Source organism: Periophthalmus magnuspinnatus, chromosome 21, assembly GCF_009829125.3.
Source record: "Periophthalmus magnuspinnatus isolate fPerMag1 chromosome 21, fPerMag1.2.pri, whole genome shotgun sequence".
Classification (NCBI taxonomy): Eukaryota; Metazoa; Chordata; class Actinopteri; order Gobiiformes; family Gobiidae; genus Periophthalmus; species Periophthalmus magnuspinnatus.
In genome coordinates this window covers 29,129,376-29,151,198 of record NC_047146.1, presented here as the reverse complement: position 1 = coordinate 29,151,198, position 21,823 = coordinate 29,129,376, and the positions used below count along the sequence as shown (strand labels likewise).

The 21,823-nt window shown below is 44.6% G+C and overlaps 1 protein-coding gene across 1 annotated transcript; it reads left to right on the top strand.

Annotated features, from left to right (window-relative positions):
- Positions 1-1,855: 1,855 nt before the first annotated feature.
- LOC117388970 (bone morphogenetic protein receptor type-2-like) lies at positions 1,856-19,910 on the top strand. The gene is made up of 13 exons (XM_033986521.2): positions 1,856-1,970; positions 2,485-2,573; positions 3,119-3,352; positions 4,292-4,406; positions 5,588-5,748; positions 6,471-6,618; positions 17,565-17,701; positions 17,777-17,898; positions 18,010-18,100; positions 18,350-18,645; positions 19,517-19,581; positions 19,681-19,758; positions 19,804-19,910. Exons 1-13 carry the CDS (start codon positions 1,856-1,858, stop codon positions 19,908-19,910), a joined length of 1,758 nt encoding a protein of 585 aa, XP_033842412.2.
- The last annotated feature ends 1,913 nt before the right edge of the window (positions 19,911-21,823 follow it).

The following is a 21,823-nucleotide window of genomic DNA, read 5'->3' as shown; positions in this document are numbered from 1 at the left end:
AAAAAAAAAAAGAAAAGGTTTCACTTTGGATAAAAGCCGCCGATGAAAAAAACTTTTTTTTTTTTTTAATTTATGTTTTTTTTCTGAAGTTGCCATGGGTGCCGCCTTCGTCAGTTGGGTTGTATTATTTAGCATGAAGCTGCTGATCTCGACAGCAAATATGTTCTATACGGACTAGGGTTGTGAAACTAGATACTCATTTGAGTAGGTACTGGTGCTAAAAATTAAGATTCACAGGACAGAAATGAACCTTCACTGAATACCTTTAGAATGATTTTGTGTTGTATCAGAACAAGTACAGACCAAACCAGTATACGCCCATGGACCACTATGGTACCCACCTGCATGTTGGATTACTTGGTAATATAAAACAAAGTACTACCATTTAATGCCGAAAATATTATATATCATATTCTGTTGTCTAAATAAAGAGTGTTCTTTTAATTTTCATTGTGGTATTAAAATCGGTATTGAGTAGCAGGTCTATTCCTTCCTCAGTATCGATGTTAAAATTTTAGCATCGTGACAACACTAATATGCACTACACAACCATTTTAAAGCCACTCAAAAAATCAGTGCATCTTTGACTTCTTGGCCACATGATCTTTGAACATTTTAAACAAATGTATTTACTTTCTATCATGCATTCCATCAGCATTTTTTTCTCTCATTGAAATGAATGGGATTCCCACTTAAGGAGAAGTGCCACTACAAGACAGTAGGTTCATTTAGGTTAAGGTTAGGGCAGTGATACAATTTTATTCACATAGTTTTCCTCTCAAGAAAATATAAGTCAATGTAATGTCCCCACAAATGTAATTCTAACCTGTGTATGTTCCGGGCTAATGGACGTCGCAGCCCGATTGTCTCTCTGAGCACTTCTTAATGTGTGTGTGTATGTGTCCGGCTGCTGGACATCCCAGCACAACTGTCTCTCTGACCACTGCCTAATGTCTGTGTGTTAGGCTGCTGGACGTCCCAGCCTGACTGTCTCTCTGACCACTGCCTGGTCACTGCTCCTCCTGCTCACATCCACAAAGGAAGCTACCGCTTCTGCTGCTGCAGCCAGGACTTGTGCAACAGACATTTCACAGAGGCCCCAGTGAGTGCAGCACCCCCTGTGCTGCAGTACACAGGTGAGACCCGCTGCCACCCACTGCCACAAAACAGACACAGCAGACAGAGCAGACAATACAAGATCAGGGCACATTAGTACGGAGGGGAGACTACCTCTGTGCCACCCACTGCAGCTGGTAGATCAGACAAGTTCAGGACACATTCTACGAGGCTTGTAGTAGAATGTATTCAGGGGCCTCTGCAGACACTTTCCTTTGAGGTGCACCATGCCTTCAAGGGTCTCAACTCAATTTTGATTGAGAATTTATCACCTAAATGACAGTGATTTAATGAACAGATGCTCACACAGCAATAGTTTTTAAATCATTGTATTTATTCTTTCATAGTGTCTGATGGTTGTCTTGTTTGTACTGTCTGTACTGTCTGTAGTGTCTGTCATGTCTGTGGTGTCTGTAGTGTCTGGTGTTTGCCTTGTCTGTAGTGTCTGGTGTTGGTCTTCTTTGTAATGTTTGTACTGTCTGTAGTGTCTGGTATTTGTCTTGTTTATAGTGTCTGTTCTGTCTGTTGTGTCTGTAGTGACTGGTGTTTGTCTTGTTTGTAGTATCTGTCAAGTCTTGGGTGTTTGTAGTGTCTGCAGTACCTGTCGTGTCTGTAGTGTCTGTGGTGTCGGTGGTGTCTGTAGTGTTTGTAGTGTTTGTAGTGTCTAGTGTCTGTTGTGTCTTTTGTATCTGTAGTGTCTGTTGCATTCTACGTGTTAGAAAGTATTTGTTCTGGGCGTATGATTGCAGATGGTGCTCAGCCTGGACACCGCTCAACTCTGGTTGTCGTGGGGACAGTGGCTGGAGCAGTCACTCTGGTGTCACTGCTGTTCTGTGGATATCGCCTCTTTACAGGTCAGTACAGAGTCCCCACACCACCTCCTAGGTCAGTTCAGAGTTCCTACGCTTATACAATATATCTGTACTGGGCAAGACAGATTATGTTCAAATGCATGGGGAAAATCTGATACAGGGCCTTAAATACACTATTTGATTGATTCTAACTCATATTGATACTTGATCCAGAAGTGTTTTATAGATCTGATCCAATCCTCGGTAGCAGGAGACAATCACTTGGAAGGACATTACCTTCTCACAGGTCTGCCACGGCTTTAGGTGGTAATCAGTTAGATTTCATTTTCCTCATAACATTTCCATCAGCTGTGTTACATTGTTGCAAAGAAGAACCTGCTGCTTCATGTCTCAGCGCGGGATGGAGCTTAAAATATTGTTGTTTTTGTGCTTAACATAAGTCATTGCGGTAAATAAGGAGCACATGCATTTGGACACAATTATAAGACATGACAGTCCTTGTATATTTGTGTTGTGTTCAGGAACACCACTTTGTAAATAATCCTTTTTTGTTCAGGTAAAAAGAAGCTAGGTCTGGTGACTCCAAATGTCCCAGAGACCTCGAACGCATCATGTGTGGACATGGAGGAGCTCAAACTGTGGGAGGTGAGAGAGCGCTCACTGAGGACAGGTTTTACAGTGACAAGAGTCCCTTTGCCAGTGCCTTTAACTCCAAATAGAGGAAACATACACGCTTTTCCTCATTCTCAGCATGTGGACAGATCATGTCTCATGTGAAAGCACAGAACCTTCAGAATTCAGTCACTGCACTAGCACTAATTAATCATTGGCTGCAGGTGCTTTGATTTATGTAGTGACGATTCAGATCAGAGAGATTCCTTATAGGTTTAAACCAGCTGGATTTCAGCTTGAAATTGGAAACCCATCAAGAGACTTAAATAAGGCTAATTCTGCTTTATGATTGGATTATCGTTTGGGGAACCGAAACATCAAATTACAACACAAACAACTTGTCCATCATGTCCAATGCTTTTGTAATTAAGAATAAATCAACATTACAGTTGTTATCAGAAAAAGCTATATTTGATTTGAACATGTTTACTTCATATCTGGGAACACAGTTAGGTCATGTTTATGGAATTTAAAACTTGTACAGCCCTGTTTGACCTCTGACACTTGTGTCCTTGCAGCTGATTGGTCGAGGCCGCTATAGCTGTGTTTACCTTGGCACCCTGAACGAGCGCAGTGTAGCAGTGAAGGTTTACTCCTCTGCGCACAGACAGAAATACATCAACGAACACTATATCTACAGCCTTCTGTCGCTACAGCAACAGCCCAGCATAACCCACTTCCTGTGTGCGGATGAGAGGGTGGATAGTGAGGGCGACACACAGTTCCTCATCGTCATGGACCACTACGCACACGTAAGAACATGACCCCAGAATGTGGTGGAGGTGTGGGGCACTGAAGGATGGCCAGTAAAGATGGCCTTTCATAACCAGACATTAAAGCTGGGACTCCTCATTTTCACACCATGCACAGAGGAAGTAGGTATTTAAATCTGTCCCTAGCTCTCACAAACCCTTTCGAACATCATTAATTGCTATTGGGGGGGGGGGGTGTTTAAATTCATTTTGTATTTTTACAAAGTTTTCACACCGTCTAAAATCATCAGGCTGTTTTTGCTAATGTGTGCATTGTGTCACCATGGTAACATTGTTGCATAGCATTCTTCTACAGGCATCCACGTAGAACCCGCCAGTGGTGATGCAACTGCATTTTATCACTATGCACATGCATACATTTTCGAGCACATGCACAGCTTTTAAACAGCTTATTCAATGAAACTGATGAACTGCTCAAGCACAGCCAATCTGAGCACTGGTTTCAGTGCTGACCTCCAGATGATTGAGAAGTGAAAATATTTTATTATTAGTTGCAGCTACATTGCATTTTGTAAAACAGATTCTTTTACAATATGCTCTTTGTGGGAATAAAAAATGTACTTATTTACAAGTCTGGTATACCCCAGCTTTAAATGAGCTTCTGCTATGTTATTGGTGGTTCTCCAGTCTGCCATTGAGTTTTTAGGGCTGTCTCACTTCTGTCTTGTCTTTAGGATTGTTTCTCTTTTGTCCTGTGTTTAGGGCTGTCTATCTCATAGCTGTCCTGTCTTTAGGATTGTTTCTTTTTTGTCCTGTCTTTAGGACTGTCTGTCTTAATTTTGCTCTGTCTTTGGGGCTGTATGTCTTACTTTTGCCCTGTCATGAGGGCTGTCTGTCTCATTTCCATCCTGTCTTTTTGGGCTCTTTCTTTCGTCCTGTCTTTAGGGCTATCTGTCTCACTTCCTGTCCTGTCTTTAGGGCTGTCTGTCTCACTTTCTATCCCACACGTCGGTGGATTGGACATCCTGCTGCAGGATGATGCATGGGATTACCAGGGGTTTGTCCTTTCTGCACTCAGAGGTTCTCACTGGAGGTAGGTCCACTGTGAGCTTAGTCTGATCCTTCTGTCTGTACCAAGTCCTCTATGCTAGACCTAACCATGACCTTGTAGCTCTGAAGCTGGCCCCGTTTATTCTAAGTGTCTCTTGTAAACTAACCCAGTGGTTTTTGACCTTTTTTGAGTCACGGCCACAGACTGCATGAAAAAGTGGCCTAAATAAGTGTGACGTCACCCACGGTGTTAGGCTCCAGCCAAATGCAGCTCATCGAGGCTATCAGTTACAGGGGAGAATTTGGAGTAGAGTTTCATATTTGGAACCGAAGTGCGTGTATCGTAGCAACCAAAGAGCCAATACAGAGGTTGTTTAAGGTAACGCCCCTACCTGCCCTCAGGGAAAGACGGCAGCTCATTGGTCTGTTATTAATGTTCATATTTTGATTTAGGGAAAAATAGTTAAATAAAAACCCTAGAGTCATGTAGAGTTGGTTAATATGAATTTAAGACAAAATGACGAGGCTGACAGCAGCTGTTACAGAGAGAGGTGACGTTTTTTCAATAGAAAGTCAATTGGAGTTGATGGAGCCGGATCGTGCCCATACTCACTTCCTATTTGAAACACAGCGGCCAGCAGGTTAGCAATGTCCATTTATACAGTCCATGATCACGGCACTTGCTGTTGAAAAGATGCCATGGAACACCGTCCACTAAAAATGTTGCCAATTTGAGCAAAAAAGTGTCTGGCACTGGTCTGTGATGAAGATATCTGGAATGTAGTGAAACGTCTGCTTCTAAAAGTTTTAATTTAACTTGATGATAATATAGAGAAAGTTATCCATCTTCCATGTACTGGTGTGGGAAGGCGAGTGGTAATGACCTTTAAGTCCTACACTTCAGTTAAACCTGGAGACAGCAGCCTTAAGGTACATAGAAAACCTTATTAGAGCACAGGATAGCAGGTTCCATATAATTTAGAATTAGATTCATTTAATAATATCACAGTTAATCTAATTTCACTAAATTTTGACAGAATAAAATATATTGATCAAACACTGTCGATCGATCTCTGCTTACACATAGCTAAACAGAGGGGCTTATTTTCATTATGATACTGTGTTGATTGACAAAGCTGTATTGTGAGCTTAGGGGCCTATGAGACCTTAGGCATGGCTGTTTGAAGGTCCACTCTCTCATTCTAAGCACACACTTTGTTTCAGATGAGTCCAAACCTGCACTGGCCCACAGAGACGTGAGCAGCACCAATGTCCTGGTCCGCTCTGACCTGTCCTGTGTTCTATCCGACTTCAGTCTGTCCATGAGCCTGGCTCGAGACCCCAGACATCTACATGGAGATGGAGACAGCGTGGCCATCTCTGAGGTCAGCTACCTGAAAGGCCTGTTATACTTGTTGCTTACATTACATTCAAATTAAAGACTGAGATATTTTCCTGATTATTATTTGTTAGTGCATATGTTATGATTAATTAAGCAGTTATATATATTTAAAGAAAGAAATATTTATGCAAAATCTGCTCTTTTGCAGCTTTCCACCATGTTATAATATTGTTCTCTCATCAAAAACATGCCTGAAGTGATTTTATCCATGCATGCTTGAGTATTTTAGCATTCTCTCTTGGGCTCTATTTGAACTTTCCATATGGTTATTTGTACAATTCTGTCCAAATCTCAGCCCACAAGCCTACGTCAAACATTCCTCCACACGATAATTCTCCTTAAATATAACAAAAATATGATGCAAAACAATACTCTATAACGTGACAAACCTGATGCGATGTGCAGTAGTTTCATTATTGGGATTTATGCTGATTGTGTTGTGATGAAGGGGGAGTGATTTAGCATGGAGGCGTCAAAAACGAAAATGAATATCAGCATAGTTAATACGTTGTTTTTGGTAAATATAGCATTTTCAAAACAATAAATGGTAACATGGTTATCTAAATATGTTATGTGTTACCAATTAATACCCCATAGAAGTAAAATTTAAGAACTCTTTAAGAATATCTTGCACAAAATAGTTTTCCGGGGTATTTCATTTCTGTCTGTAGGAGACATTCTGACAGCTTGTGTGTTTTGTGACAGGTGGGCACACTCCGTTACCTGGCCCCAGAGCTCCTTGCTGGGGCCCTGGACCTGCACGAGTATGGGACAGCTCTGAAGCAGGTGGATGTGTATGCTCTGGGACTGCTGTTCTGGGAGGCTTTTAGGAGGTGCCACGACCTGTTCCTGGGTGGGTACTGGACTGCACCAAAAGCAGACTGGTCTTATATGAGCCTGAACCATGGGGTTTGGTTTAGTTTAGATAGCATTTGTGCAGAAAAGGGTAGAGTAGACCTGTCACAATAACAAAATAATAACCCTGTAGAATTATCCCCCAGAACTATTCTAAATGTACAAAACAGGAACGGCAATAAATAAATAGCAAAATTAAACACTTAAGTAGTTATTTGTATCTATAATGAGACATAGAAGTTCATAATTCAACCTTCTACAGCTCAAATCTATTCATACTACAGAAAAGTAGAACATTCCTCAATAGTACAGTAAATAAATATTGATTGAACAATATTGAACTCAACATAGTAATTATCATGACAGGCCTAGGGTAGAGTGACTAAAAATTGGTACTCAAGTGTCATAACAACTGACACTAGGACCAAAGAAAGAGGACTTGGGGAAAAGTTTAACAATATTTATTCACAGTTCTTAAATGTGCAAATGAAGGTAGACAGATCAAGAATTTGAGAGCAGGATTGTTTGCCGCGGTCCAGGAGTAGAGTGTGAACAGTGGGATCAGAGACGAGGGGAGCTGTACCAGTAGAGGTGAACTGGGTCGGAAGATGTGAGGTTCGTACTGGTCGTGGAGAGCTGGGTCGGAGACAGAGGAGCTGAGTGGATCCAGGGAGCAGGATCTGGCGAGGAGCAAAAATACCCATCTTAGAACGAGTACAAAATGCAAAAACATGAAACTGAGCCAAGCAGAGTAGTACCACTGTGGATACGCGGACGACTTGGTGCTGAGTTTCAGGTCGTGGCTCCCTTTGTCCTCCCCAGGTTTAGCTTGATTACAGATTAGATGTAGGTGTGCATGGAAGGACCCCTAGGCTTGTCAGGATGAGCGCGATGAAACTCTCTGACCATTTCAGGGTCCAGAATGTGTGCCCCGGGCATCCAGGAGTTCTCTTCAGGCCCAGTCCACCAAATATTGAAGTCCCCTGCCCCACCGGCGGACATCAATGAGGCACCAGACCATGAAAGCCAGATGACCATCCATGACCTGGGTGGGAGGAGGGAGATCAGCCGGAAGGCATAGGTCACTGGCATGGACGGGCTTGAGTTGAGACACATGGAATGTAACATGGATGTGGAAGAAGGGAGGAAACTGAAGGCGTTGATGATTTTGGTCATTTTGAAGGGGCCCAGAAAGCGAGGAGAGAGTATCTGGGAGTCTGGGAGTTTGAGTTGGATATGCTTGGATGAGAGCCAAACTGACAGACCTGGCTGATATTGGGGAGCGGGAGTGCGGTGTCCGGGACGGGAATAATGGGGGCTGGTACCCTAGGGAGGTTTGGAAAGGGAATAAGCCGGAGGCGGAACTCACCAGGGAATTGTGCCAGTATTCAATCCATGGCAGGAAGGTGCTCCAAGCAGAGGGGTTAGAGGAAACCACACAGCTTAGCGCTGTCTCCAGGTCCTGATTAGCACACTCGGTTTGTCCGTTGGTCTGGGGGTGAAAGCTGGAGGTGAGACTCGATGCGCCCAACCCCTCGCAGAAAAATCGCCAAACTTGGGGCGTGAATTGGATCCCGCGGTCAGAAACTATATCCACCGGAATTCCATGGAGCCAGAATACATGGTTGGTTATGTGGTCAGCAATCTCCTTGGCGGTTGGGAGTTTCAGTAGGGCGTGGAAATGGGCTGCCTTGGAGAAATGGTCAACAATAGTGAGAATGACTATGTTACCTTGAGACGGAGGAAGGCCCGTCACGAAGTCCACTGCCACATGGAACATGGTCGTTTCGGGACTGGTAGTGGTTGGAGCAGACCGGAAGGTGGCGAGTGGGAGGCTTTACCCCGGCACACACCTGGCACTCTGATACATAAGCCCTGGTGTCTTTGTCAACAGTGGGCCACCAGAAGTGACGTCTCAAGAGGGAGCGTGTGTGATTGACCCCAGAACCGAGAGCAGTGGACCCATTAAAGTACCTTGGAGTGGACAGAATCTGGAACAAAGAGAGTACCAGGTGGGCCATTACCTGGGTCAGGATGGGTGCGATGAGCTTCCCGGACCAAATCCACAATCTCTCAGTGGACAGCAGCGAACCACACAGGTAGGGAATATGATGGGTTCCGGAGAGGTGATGGTATCCTCCTGGGAGAACTGACACGAGAGTGCGTCTGGCTTGATGTTACGGGATCCAGGGTGATACGTGAGTATTAAATTCAAACTGAAAAATGGAGACCAGCAGGCTTGACAAGAGTTTAAACGTTTAGTGGATTGAATGTAAGCTAGGTTCTTGTGATCTGTCGAAACCAGGAAAGGATGCTCTGCCCCCTCCAACCAGTGACGCTACTCTTCCACGGCGAGCTTGACCACCAGCAGTTCTCGATCTCCCACATCATAATTGCTCTCAGTTAGGGACATACGATGAGAGAAAAAGGAACAGGGATACAGTCGATTGTGGGATTCAAACCTTTGGCAGAGGACTGCCCCAAAACCTGTGTCTGAGGCATCCACCTCCACAGCGAACTGGAGGGAGGGATCGGGCTGACATAAGATCGGGGCCGAGGTGAATAGATCCTTCAGCTTTTCAAAGGGAAACTGGGCCTCAGGGTCCAACTGAACTGTCTGGAGGAAGAGGTGAGTTTAGTGAGGAGACCAACAACGCAGCTAAAGTCTCTGATGAAACACCTGTAGAAGTTAGCAAACCCAATAAATCTTTGTAGTTGCTTCTTGTTGGTGAGCGTAAGCCACTCAGTAATCACTTTAATTTTTTCTGGGCCAGCTTTCACCTGTCTACATCCCACAATAAACCCCAGAAAACTGACCTTATCTGTGTGGAACTCACACTTCTGTCTTCACATAGAGTTCTTTCTCCATTAGTCGCTGGAGGACCTGGCGCACGCGGTGATGGTGTTCCTGTGGGGACTTAGAAAAAAATCATAATGTCAAGTACACGAATACAAAACGATTGAGAAAGTCCCCAAGCACATCATTGATGAGGGCTTGGAAGACTGCTGGACCACTGGTTAATCCAAAAGGCATGACCAAATATTCAAAATGTCCCAGAGGAGTTTTGAAGGCCGTCTTCCATTCGTCCCCTTCCCTTTTGCGCACCAAGTGACATGAGTTCCAAAGGTCGAGCTTGGTGAAGGAGGTGGCGTAAAAGCGAATTTGATCAGTGGTAATGGGTATTTGTTTTTAATGGTGATATTGTTGAGACCCCTGAAGTTGATGCATGGTGGTAATATTTTGTCCTTTTGGGCGACGAAGAAGAAACCAACACCCAAGGGTGAAGAGGACGGACAGATAACACCAGCGGCAGTCCCGAATATATTGCTCCATAGTCTCCCCTTCCGGTTTGGAGAGATTATAGAGGCGACTGGAAGGCAAGGGGGCACCGGGCAGGAATTCGATAGCACAGTCATATGGTTTGTGGGAAGGAAGCGACAGCGACTGCGATCTGGCTCTCTCGGAGGATGTCTGGAGAGTGAGTTGGCGCCCCCAGCTGGAGACAGGGCAGACTGTAAGCAATTTGCATGACAAAATGGGCTCCACTCTGACACTTTTCCCTAGCCCAGTCAATAGTGGGGTTGTGAGTAACCAGCCAAGGATGGCCCAGAATGAGTGGCGTAGTGGGAGCAGAAATGATGTAGAACCGCCTGATTTCATGGTGGTTGCCGGACAAAACTAGGGTTACAGGCTCGGTGATATGCGTTACCCTGGCTAACAGCCTCCCATTGAGCACTAGGGCTGTGAGGGGTTCCTTAAGTGGCTCCAACCACTGTTCCCTCTAAACTGCGCACTGCTGACACGGTCTCCGCACACAGAAAATCTGTGCTGTGCACACAAAAAATCGAACCGGAGTTGAAAATACAATAAACACACAACAATTCATTCTGCGCTATTTTTCAATGTGAGTCAGTGAGTGTGACCGGCGGCGAGCTGCTCCAGCCAATTATGTGATTCACATATGTATTTGCGCAGCTTATCCACGTCATTGACAGCCGTCCTCATGTCCTTATGTCCTCATGCGCCCCTACCAGAGTTTTAGCCAACGTGGAGTGAAAACTCGCTAATGATTCTAAGTGTTTAACCCCTTAACGTTCCAACGGGCAAATTTTACGCGCGCGTAATTTTACGCGCTTACGCGCGCCTAATTGCGTAATTTTACGCACTGTTTTGCAGCAGTTTTGCGTTTTAAACATGACGAAACGGACGAAACAAAGGAAGTACGCGACCGAGGACACTGTGGATGTTTGTACAAGTTAAACTAGAGGCATCTCGGACCCGGAGCAGTTTGTGGAACCGAGTGAAGATCTCATGATGGACTCAGGAGCAGAGGATCTTATGTTTTGATGGACTGGATGCTGTTCCTGATCGGTAAGCATGGTTTATTCTGCTATTGACTTAATTGTGGGTCAGATGTGTATCATGTGTAATCATTAGCATTACCTAATGCCAATCTGCTCAGACTCGTGAAAAATTAGAGGGAACATTGGCTCCAACCCTACCCCCGACTGCTCGCCCAACTGCTGGTCAAGGAAATCCTCCTCTGCTCCAGAGTCGATGAGGGCTAAGACGGGTAGGGTAATAGTGTCGCTGGTGGCGGCAGAGTGGAGCAGTTCATGGCCTGGATCATGGCCTGGATCTGGCGGCTCTGCAGGCAATTGTCGACTTAGTTTACTAGGAAAATCAAAGATTTTAGTTCAGGTGGGTCGTCTCAGGAAACCAGTTCATCCTTTAATTTTTCACTTAGTCCTTTCACAAAGATATATAGCTACAATGCGCTGTCGGTCCAATCCACGTCCGCCGCCAGTGTCCAGAACTCGATGGTGTAAACTGCCACGGACCTGAATCCCCAAACTAGGCTTAATAGGCAGAGAGAGGCATCAGCTTCATAGTGAAAACAGTACAACAAAAGGCAGGGTAGACTGGGATCTTGACATTTTGACTTAAAAATAATATTACTCAAGTAGAAGTACAAAGTAGTGGTCAAAGAAATTTCACAAGTATGAGTAACTGTTGGGTTGAAACATTTGATATTTTTGTATTTATTGTAATGTGAAGGACAAAATATTAACCCTATAGTAGCGGATGCTATTGTCACCGATAGAGCATGGTTGCGGACTTTCTATTAGCGTAACTGCGCAACCAATTGTACTCTCATGTAAATTTAAATGGCGTCTCAAAGCAGAGGCATGGGGCTCTTTAAATATTTTACCGTCATTATGGTAATCTGCCTCCATTCTCCCTCGAAGGGGACGAATGAGAGCACAGATGCTGCAGGGATTTCCCCAGTGACTTATTCGATGCATCAAAGAAAAAAATACGGATGGACATGTAAAATAGAGGTAGTTGTGTGAAAAAATGCAGTACATTCTGATACTTCCTTTAACATGTTTTTTAGGGGAGCTATACTGGTCTACAGTGTGCTCAGTCCTTAAAGGGTCAAAATATGGTATTTTTAAAGGATAGACACAAAAATGTAACAAACTAAATCATAGCTGAAGGAGCAGTGTGTAGCGTGTGTCTACAGAATTTTGAATTGTGGGTTGGGTTGAGTTACATGTTTAATAGCTTAGCAATACAATGATTTTAATAAATGGACGAACCCCAGGTCAGGTTTTGAGGGGGCTGCAATACGAGTTGTGTGTTTTACAAAACGGTGTTGTCTGGTTGTCTGAGTGGGTTCGCTGGGTCCAAATCATGGGCACAGCAGTCCCCATGGAGGTGTGGAGGATGCTGTGTCTCAGGGAGTTAGATGGATGTGTTTGCGTGTGTTAAAGAATGGTGTTACTCAACTTTGACAGCAATCCTCAGATTGTTTACTTGGAAAGTCTTTAGCAAAACAAAGGTAACAAGGGATTTTTAAAAAGTACAGCTATTAAATATTTTGGATCCAAGGAAAAAGATAAAGATTTTAGCTATATCAGTATGCTTTCCTCATGTCCTTAGAGAGAGACGAGAGGGGAGGAGGTGCGTCTCGACCCACGAAGGCCAAAGTTTAGTGTAGTGATAGAAAAAGAGGACAGGAAAAAGAGAACAAAGGACTAGCCAACGTGGGCCGCTTGTACAGGGGTTTTCTACTGCGGCCTCAGTGGGTGTAACTTCACGCAAATTTATATCTTCGCACATTTTAGTTATTTATGGCTTAATGTTCTTACTCTATGGCCTACAGTTGAATTCCAACACATTTATAAGATCAGTTTACTCAATAATTACACATGGATCACCTGTGGAATTAACCAAGGTTTATAATTGAATTGTAATGAAATTGTGGTGTTTAGCATAAGAAATTCACAACAATTAGTGGATGTAGCTTTGACAAAAGAGACATGATACATATGTGTAAAACTTTATATTGACGTCTAATTATTTCCTATTTGCTTCCCTTTAATTTTGCTTTTTTTTTTTTCTGACATCACTTAACTTGTTTCTGTTGCAGGTTTTTCCTGTCCTTTTGTGTTCTCACCTTTGATTAAGACCCTGTCCTAATGTGCTGCATCTGTTTGTGAGTCAGGCTGTCTGTTCCCTGTCTCATTTTTCAGATTGTTGGGTTCTGTGAATGTCCTGTATTTTTGTGTTTTGTGCCTTGGCCTCATTAAAGCTACATCAAACTTTTCCTGACATGGGGTCTGTTTTGAGCCATTTGTTGTACATACCTGACAGTACTATCTGGCCAAGATATGGACTCCCCAGACCCAGTCCGAGAAGTGCTCCAAGCCCAAGGACAAAGAATTTATCAGCAAGAGGAGCAAGTGAGTAGCCTAAGAGATGAGCTAAGATCTGACAATAAGAACCATCAGGAGGCTTTTTTCAGATTTCTGCTCAAATGAACTTTGTCATTGAATGGCTCAAGGAAATGGAAACTACATCTGTTCCACAGGGTGCAGGAGCTATAGCTTCTGAAGCTTTTACTGCTATTTACCCTCCTGGATCTACTCATCTGGTGATTCAGCTTTAACTTCCTGGCTGATGTCTTGAGATGCTGCTTCAGTATTTCCACATAATGTTCTTTTCTCATGATGCCATCTATTTTGTCAAGTGCACCAGCCCCTTGTGCCTCAAAACAACCCCACCATATGATGCGGTCCCCCCATATTTCACAGTTGGGATGGTATTCTCAGGCTTGCAAGCTTCCTCCTTTTTCCTCCAAACATAACGATGCTCATTATGGCCAAACGTCATAATGGACCTGTATTCAGAAATTAAGATTTTGTCCCTGTGTGCTTGCAAAATGTAATCTGACTTTTGTTCTTGGGTTGGTATGCACATTTTGGACCAATGCACGTTCATCTTTGGGACACAGGACCATCTCCTTCCTGAGTGGTATGATGTTCCCATGGTGTTTATGCTTGGATTTAATTGTTTGAACAGATGAATGTGGCACCTTCAGGCATCTGAAATTGCACCTAAGGATGACCCAGACTTGTGCAAGTCCAAAATTCTCTTCCTAATATCTTGGCTGATTTCTTTTGACTTTCCCATGATGTTACACAAAGAAGCAGTGTGCTTCAGGTGTGCCCTCAGATAGATCCCCTCTCAATGTTACCTCTGTCTCAGCCCATGACTGCCACTGCTTTTGACGTAGCCTTCTGTGTACTGTAACTCATTACATCAGCCCAATATCCCTAAAGTTTTCTGACTCTCATTCCAAGCATCTCTGCTCACCACCCACCAATCCTCGACTACCCCTGGCTTATACAGCGCAGCCCCCACAAAGACTGGTCTACTCATAATATTGTTTCTTGTTTGTTGTCCCAACTGGAAGATTTAATGTTTTCCCTCCCTGAGTTCAGAGGATCCACAGTTCGCAGATTTGTTGTCAGTTCCGGATTGCTACCTTGAATTGAAAGAGGTCTTCAACAAGGCTAAAGCCACTTACTTACCTCCTCATCACCCCTATGACTTCACTATTGGCCTCCTTTCTGGAATCTCACCTTGCAAGGAGCACCTCTACTCACTCTCTACTCAAGAACATTAAGCAATGGACGATTACATCTCTCCTCTGCTCTCAAGACTGGAATTATTCACCCATCCTCCTCTCCTGTGGGCGCTGGATTCTTTTTCATAGACGATAAGGATGAGACTCTCAGACCATGCAATGACTCCAGAGGACTAAACAACATCACCATAAAGAACAGGTACCCCCTCCTTTTAATTTCTTCCGGTTTTGAGTTGTTGCAGTGTGCCAGGATTTTCATAAAGTTGAACTTAAGAAATACATATCATCTGGTTAGAATAAGGGAGGGGTATTGAGTTGAAAACTGTCTTTAACACCCCCAGTGGCCATTATGAATCTATCTAAGGGACATGCTGAATAAATTTGTTAATAGATGACATCCTCATCTTTTCCCCAGATATGGAGTCTCATGTTTTCCATGTAAAACAAGTACTGAGAAGACTTCTGGACAATCTGTTGTATATAAAGACACAAAAGTGTGCATTTCATGTCTCCTCAGTGTCATTTTCAGGTATGGTGGTTGCAAAGGGGGAACTGAAAATGGATCCTGGCAATGTCCAATCAGTCAAGGTCTGGCCTCACCCTCCTGCTGGAAAGATGTTCAGCATTTCTTGGGCTTTGCTCATTTTTATCTCAAGTTCATAAGGAACTTCAGTTCTATTGCTGCACCTTTACCTGCGCTTACTTTTTCTAAGTTTCAGTTCTCCTGGTTCACTCAAGCAGAAGAAGCCTTTCAAAAGCTGAAAACTTTGTTCACATTGGCTCCAATATTGACTCTTCCTTATCCCTCACGTCTGTTCGTTCCCCCTGAATTCAGAGGAGAGGTAATTTCATGGGCTCATTCCTCTATTGTTTCTTGCCATCCTAGTGTGCAAAGAAGTCTGTTTAGAGCCAGAGGGATGGCCTAATAAAAAAGGATATAACGGAATTTGTTGCAGCCTGTGATGTGTGTTGCCACAAGTCATCGACTTCCACTGCCTCTGGACTCTTGCAAGTAATACCACCTTACTTGTTGACAGTTTTCAACATGGTGGTCAGATTTATAGCCTTGCCTAAGCTGCCCACTTCCAAGGAGACAACTAAGACACTCATCAACCCACATCTGTCAAGTGTTTGGTTTTTGTAGGAACACTCTGTCCAACCAGGGTCCTTAGTTTGTTTCCCAGTTCTGGAAGGCCTTCAGCCATTTTCTTGGAGCCACTGTGAGCCTGTCTTCTGGTCGCCATCCCCAAACCAATGGATAGACTGAACAAGTCTATCAGGTTCTCAGAATTAGACCCCACTGTCTTACTCCTCTGGAGTAGAAAATGTTAGTATGGCTTGAGTATGCTTATAATACTTTGTCTAATGCATCCATGGGGTTGTTCCCCTTCAAGTGTGTTTTTGGCTATCAACTGCCTCTGTTTCCAGCCCTGGAGCGAGAAGTTGATGTGCCCTCTCCCAAAGCTCTTATTAGTTGTTGCCGTTGAACTTGATTAAGGGCTTGTCACACCCTACTTCAAAGTTCAGACTTTTATAAAAGGTCTGCGGATCTGAAGAGAAGGGCCCCTCCTACCTGCCTAGTTGGTCAGAAGTTTGTCTGTCAATGAAGGACCTACCTCTGAGGGTGGGGTCTCACAGGTTGGCCCCACGCTTTGTTGGCCCATTCCCGGTATCCAACATAATAAATCCTGTGGTTGTGAGGTTACAACTTCCAAGTTCTGTGAGTGTCCATCCTACCTTTCACATTAGCCAATTGAAGCCAGTCAAGGAAAGCTATTTGGTCCCTGTCACCAAAACCCCACCTCCCCCCCAGATCATGGATTTTTTTATTTTTGTGTTTCGCACCTTGGCCTCATTAAATCTACATCAAATTTTTCCTGACTCTGGGTCTGTTTTGAGCCATTTATTGTGCATACCTGACGCCTATGTATCATTTAAGAAGCCAGAATAGCAATGCCTCATCAGAAACATTACATTTGCATGGTCTTGTGCATTTATCAGTCCAACATGTTAAATTATAATTTTAACCAGTCCCTAGTCTTCACAAATGGTTCCTTAAAAGGTTGTTCATGGTGCCAGTGTCCGGGTGACAACAAAGTTAGGAGAAGAATGTGATTTATGGCTTTTCTTCCCAAAACAAGACGCTAATTGTAAACCAGACTCAGCAAAATGATCTGTCTTTGAAACCCCCGCATTGTAATTCATTTGCTCATCCTGATGATGTTTTGCAGACTCCACAGTTCTTTGAGTTCTCCATCTGTGAGGAAGTGTTGTTTTTTTTGTTTTTGTTTTTTTTTACCAAACCAACAGTCTCAAGATCATAAAGGTTCAAATCATTTCATTGTCATCTTTTGTCACTTATAGACTTACCCACAGTGGGAACAGTAACGAAAACAAAACATAGTAAGACTACTGTTGCTTCAATAAATATATTACTCAAAAGTTTGCAGCTAAAAAAGTATTCTGAAAAATAAAATGTATTTAAAAGGTAAATTTAAAAGTAAATGTAACTGACTAACTGACTACTACCCACCTCTACTTTGTGGCTTTGACCTGAATGGCCCAGCACCAATCCTTACAACCCTAGAAGTGCAATATTGGGAAAGTATCCTTTTGTACTTGCCTTGCCAGTCAAATCCACACACTAAAGCCACATACAAATTTGACAAAGATGTGTAGACATGGCAGCTTAAAAAACTTGAACAAGAAAGATAAAGAAAAATAAATCTGAGGTTTAAAAAAAAAAAAAAAGTGATATATTTTATTCTAAATTATGCAACATTTTTTAAGAGGAGAGTCTTCTGCATTTAAGATACAAATTAGTGGGGACGGTGGGATGGAGGTTTGTCACACTCTACGGTCCAATTCCAGACACTTCGAACAGAATGTCAAAGGGACTGGCTGCTCAGGCAACTTTTATGCATTAAAGTTGTTTACTCTAATCCCAAAGGGCAGAAGTAAAATAGTAAAGATAGACTACATGTGTTTCCGGCTACTCTATCCACAGGGAGGCCTGCTCCACACTTCCAGCTGGCCTTTGACTCAGAGCTGGGACAGGAGCCTTCTCTGGAGGACATGCACATGCTGGTGGTCAGGGACAAGAGCCGGCCATGCTTCCCCTTGGAGTGGAGGGACAACATCTCGGTAAGTCCTCCTCATACACACACTTCTCCTGGGATCAGATCTCCTGACCCTCACTGTGTGCTCTCATCTCTGCAGGTTCTGAGGCAGCTGAAGGACACCATGGAGGACTGCTGGGATCAGGACGCAGAGGCCAGGCTGAGTGCCCACTGTGTAGAGGAGAGACTATGCCAGCTGTCCCTGCTCCGAGTGCCCGCACAGTACACACACAGGTGACATCAACTGATCCATAATCCACACAGATGACCCAAATACAAACTTATGTTGTCAAAAATGTCAACTGTATAGACAATGTTTGTTTGATGTTTCAGTCACCAGACTCATGAGTGGCCTCCAGTGGACTTGTCCTCCTCCAGGCCTGATGTAGCTGTGGATCTGACAGGCTCCAGCAGCACAGTGGAGGTAGTGCAGAAAGCTGTGCTCTCTGAAGGGGAGTGACTTAGCACAGAGAACCAAAGGAGGGGGCACTCAGAGTGTCAAAAACGAAAGTGAAACTTACTGAACATATTAATACGTAATTAAGCATTTTCAAAACAATAAAATGTAACATGGTGGCCTATATATATTATGTGTTAGCAGTTAATATCCAATAAAAGTAAAATACCCCTCTTAAAAAAATAAAAATCCAGGTTATTTGCATTTCCTACGCAGGTTCTGCCTCAGAGGCCCTCTAGCCTGCAGCTGCTTTCTACTGCCTCATCCAGAGAAAGGCAAGGGGCTACACAGCACACTGTCCAAACCAGAGAGAGGCAGGTGCAGACAGGAGTGGCCAAAATGAACTCAGTGGCACTCCTAGCTCAAGTGAACATTACCACAGCGATCAGCAGAGGAGCAGTGTGGATGGCGGATGGCTCTAGTGCCGGGGTGCCCACCCTGGTGACCAACCACCTGATGGCCCGAGGAGTGACCAACCGGGGTGGGCCACAGGAGGAGGACTCATCCTGCAGGTCAGTGTGAAAGACTGTACAGTGTACAGATAAATAAAAACAACTATGAGTTTATAAGCGAAGACTACTATAACGAATCTTGAATCCGCGGTGAGAGCCAGAGTGGGTCCTGGATTCGTAGCTTTGTGACGCGGTGGTAGATTATTGCAAACAAATACGCTAAGATCCAACATGCATTTTGTACTGATTTATTTGGTGAACACACACTGAGCTATCAGCAGCGTAGCAGACAGAATGTACGTGAATGGATTCAGCAGATTATGGTAAGATGAGTAAATGGAGGCAAAACTGGGAGAGAAAATGGCTGTGGAACTGGCAGTCAACAAAAATGATGGCTACCTAGCCCTGATTCTCAACACCTGTGCCAGAGTCTCGCCTTTATACACATACATGCACGTGCCTGCCCATTTGAGCCTCACCTCCTTCGGCTTTCAACCAACCAGACGCACACTTGCAGCAAACACACAGTTCACTCTTTTCCTACACACCAGCCTCTAATTATTAGGTCCCACATAATAATTCACATTTTATAAGCATAATAGGAGACACATAACAAATTATCATAAACATAGTCTAGTGCAGCAGCTGTAATAGATCATTAGTCCATGAATAGATCTAATGGCAATAATTGTTCTTCTGGTCATCCTTATGACCCAAAAGTTTACAGTCTTAGTGGTCCAACTAAATCCAGAAAACAAAGTTCAGAAATGGCAATCTATAGAGGTCAGCAACGTCCTTATGGTGCCTTCTCTGACTCCTGGTCTTGGTCTTGATGTGGACTTAGCGGACAAAGCCTTTTCGATCTGGATAGGTTGGCACAACACCTTCCCATAATCCATGAGTTTCTCAATGCAATACTGTCCATTAACAGAACTAGATCTCCTGTGAAAAATTTCTTCTGGACTCCAGTCCATCTCTGTCACTCCTATAACAGAGGTAGGTACTCCTTTGTCCAACGCTTCCAGAAAAAGATCAGATAAGTACTGTACTTGCATCTCCTTTGTGTATACACATCTCCTGCTTGGAACTCTCCAGGTGGCTATGAGGGCTGGCCTTTGAGCAGTAACAGATGGCTCGGTGTTAGTGCCTCCAGATCATTTGGATCCGTGGATGGTTTGGTGATGGGCTGACTTGTTTATGATGGCCTTGACTTCACAGAGAACTGTATGAAGGCCCTTCTCATCCAGATGTTGAACTTTGAGGGTTGGGTTCAAGACCTTCCTCACAAATCTGATCAGCCTCTCCCACAGTTCTCCATGATGTGAGCCAGCAGGTGGATTGAACAGCCACTTCATCCCTTTTTGGAGAAACACATCATGAACCTGTGCCCAGTTCCATTGCTCTATGGCCATTTTTAGCTCATGTTGTACCCCCACAAATTTCTTCAGTATCCAGAGAAGGCGTCACCTCGATATGAAGAGCTCTCAGAGTGAGACAAGTACAGTGGCTTGTAAAAGTATTCATCCCCCTTTTCAAATTTTGTCAAGTCACAACCACAAATTTAAATATTTATTTGCATTTTATGTGAATAAGTAACACAAAATGGTACATAAGTGTGAAGTTGAAAGTAATTTATACATCATTTCCAGATAAAAAGTGAAAAGTGCAGTGTGCTAAAGTATTTATCCCCCCTAAGCCAAAACTTTGTGGAACCGCTTTTTACTGCAATTACAGCTGCAAATCTTTTGGGGTATGTATCCATCAGCTTTGCACACCTACAGACTGACTTGCCTTCCTGGCAAAACACTTCAAGCTTTGTCAGATTTGATGGAGACCGTTTGTGAACTGCAGATCTTGCCACTGATTCTCAATTGGATTTAGGTCTGGACTTTGACTGGGCCATTCTAACACATAAATATCCGGGGGCAGCAGTCTAAGCAGGGACTCCCAGACTTCCCCCACCCCGGACACATCCTCCAGCTCCTCCGGTGGGACCCCAAGGCATTCCCAGGCCAGCCAAGAGACATAGTCCCTCCAGGGTGTCCTGGGTCTTCCCCGGGGCCTCCTCCCAGTGGGACATGCCCAGAACACCTCTCTAGGGAGGCGTCCAGGAGGCATCCTGAGCAGATGCCCGAGCCACCTCAACTGGTTCCTCTCGACGTGTAGGAGCAGCGGCTCTACTCCGAGCTCCTCCCGTGTGACCGAGCTCCTCACCCTATCCCTAAGGGTGCACCCGGCCACTCTGCGGAGGAAGCCCATTTCAGCCGCTTGTATCCGCGATCTTGTCCTTTCGGTCATTACCCAGAGCTCATGACCATAGGTCAGGGTAGGAACGTAGATTGACCGGTAAATCGAGAGCTTCGCCTTCCGGCTCAGCTCCTTCTTTACCACAACGGACTGATACAGCGACCGCATCACTGCAGACGCTGCACCGATCCGCCTGTCAATCTCATGCTCCATCCTTCCCTCACTCGTGAACAAGACCCCGAGATACTTGAACTCCTCCACTTGAGGCAGAGACTCACCACCCACTCGGAGAGGACAAACCAACTTTTTCCGGTCGAGAACCATGGCCTCGGATTTGGAGGAGCTGATTCTCATCCCAGCCGCTTCACACTCGGCTGCAAACTGCCCCAGTGCCTGCTGCAGGTCCTGGCTCGAAGAAGCCATCAGGACAACATCATCTGCAAACAGCAGAGGTGGGAGTTGAAGACCCCTCTGACAGAGGGCTCCGCCAGACGTTCCCAGCAGACCCTCACGATGCGCTTGGGCCTGTCAGGTCTGTCCGGCTTCCTCCTCTGCCAGCGGATCCAACTCACCACCAGGTGGTGATCAGTTGACAGCTCAGCCCCTCTCTTCACCCGAGTGTCCAAGACACGCGGTCGGAGGTCAGATGACACGACAACAATGTCGATCATCGACCTCCGACCTAGAGTGTCCTGGTGCCACGTGCACCGATGGACACCCTTGTGCTCAAACATGGTGTTTGTTATGGACAAACTGTGACTAGCACAGAAGTCCAACAACAAAACACCACTCGGGTTCAGATCGGGGAGGCCATTCCTCCCAATCACGCCCCTCCAAGTGTCACTGTCATTACCCACATGGGCATTGAAGTCCCCCAGGAGAACAACGGAGTCCCCGGTTGGTGCAATATCTAGTACCCCTCCCAGGGACTCCAAGAAGGCCGGGTACTCTGCACTGCTGTTTGGCCCGTAGGCCGACACAACATTGAGAG

Coding starts and splice junctions, on each gene's coding strand:
- LOC117388970 (XM_033986521.2), top strand. CDS start 1,856: ATGATTGCAGATGGTGCTCAGCCTGGACACCGCTCAACTCTGGTTGTC. Junction 6,619..17,564: donor GTGCCACGACCTGTTCCTGG/GTGGGTACTGGA, acceptor CTCTATCCACAG/GGAGGCCTGCTCCACACTTC. Junction 19,759..19,803: donor ATCATTTGGATCCGTGGATG/GTTTGGTGATGG, acceptor TTGACTTCACAG/AGAACTGTATGAAGGCCCTT.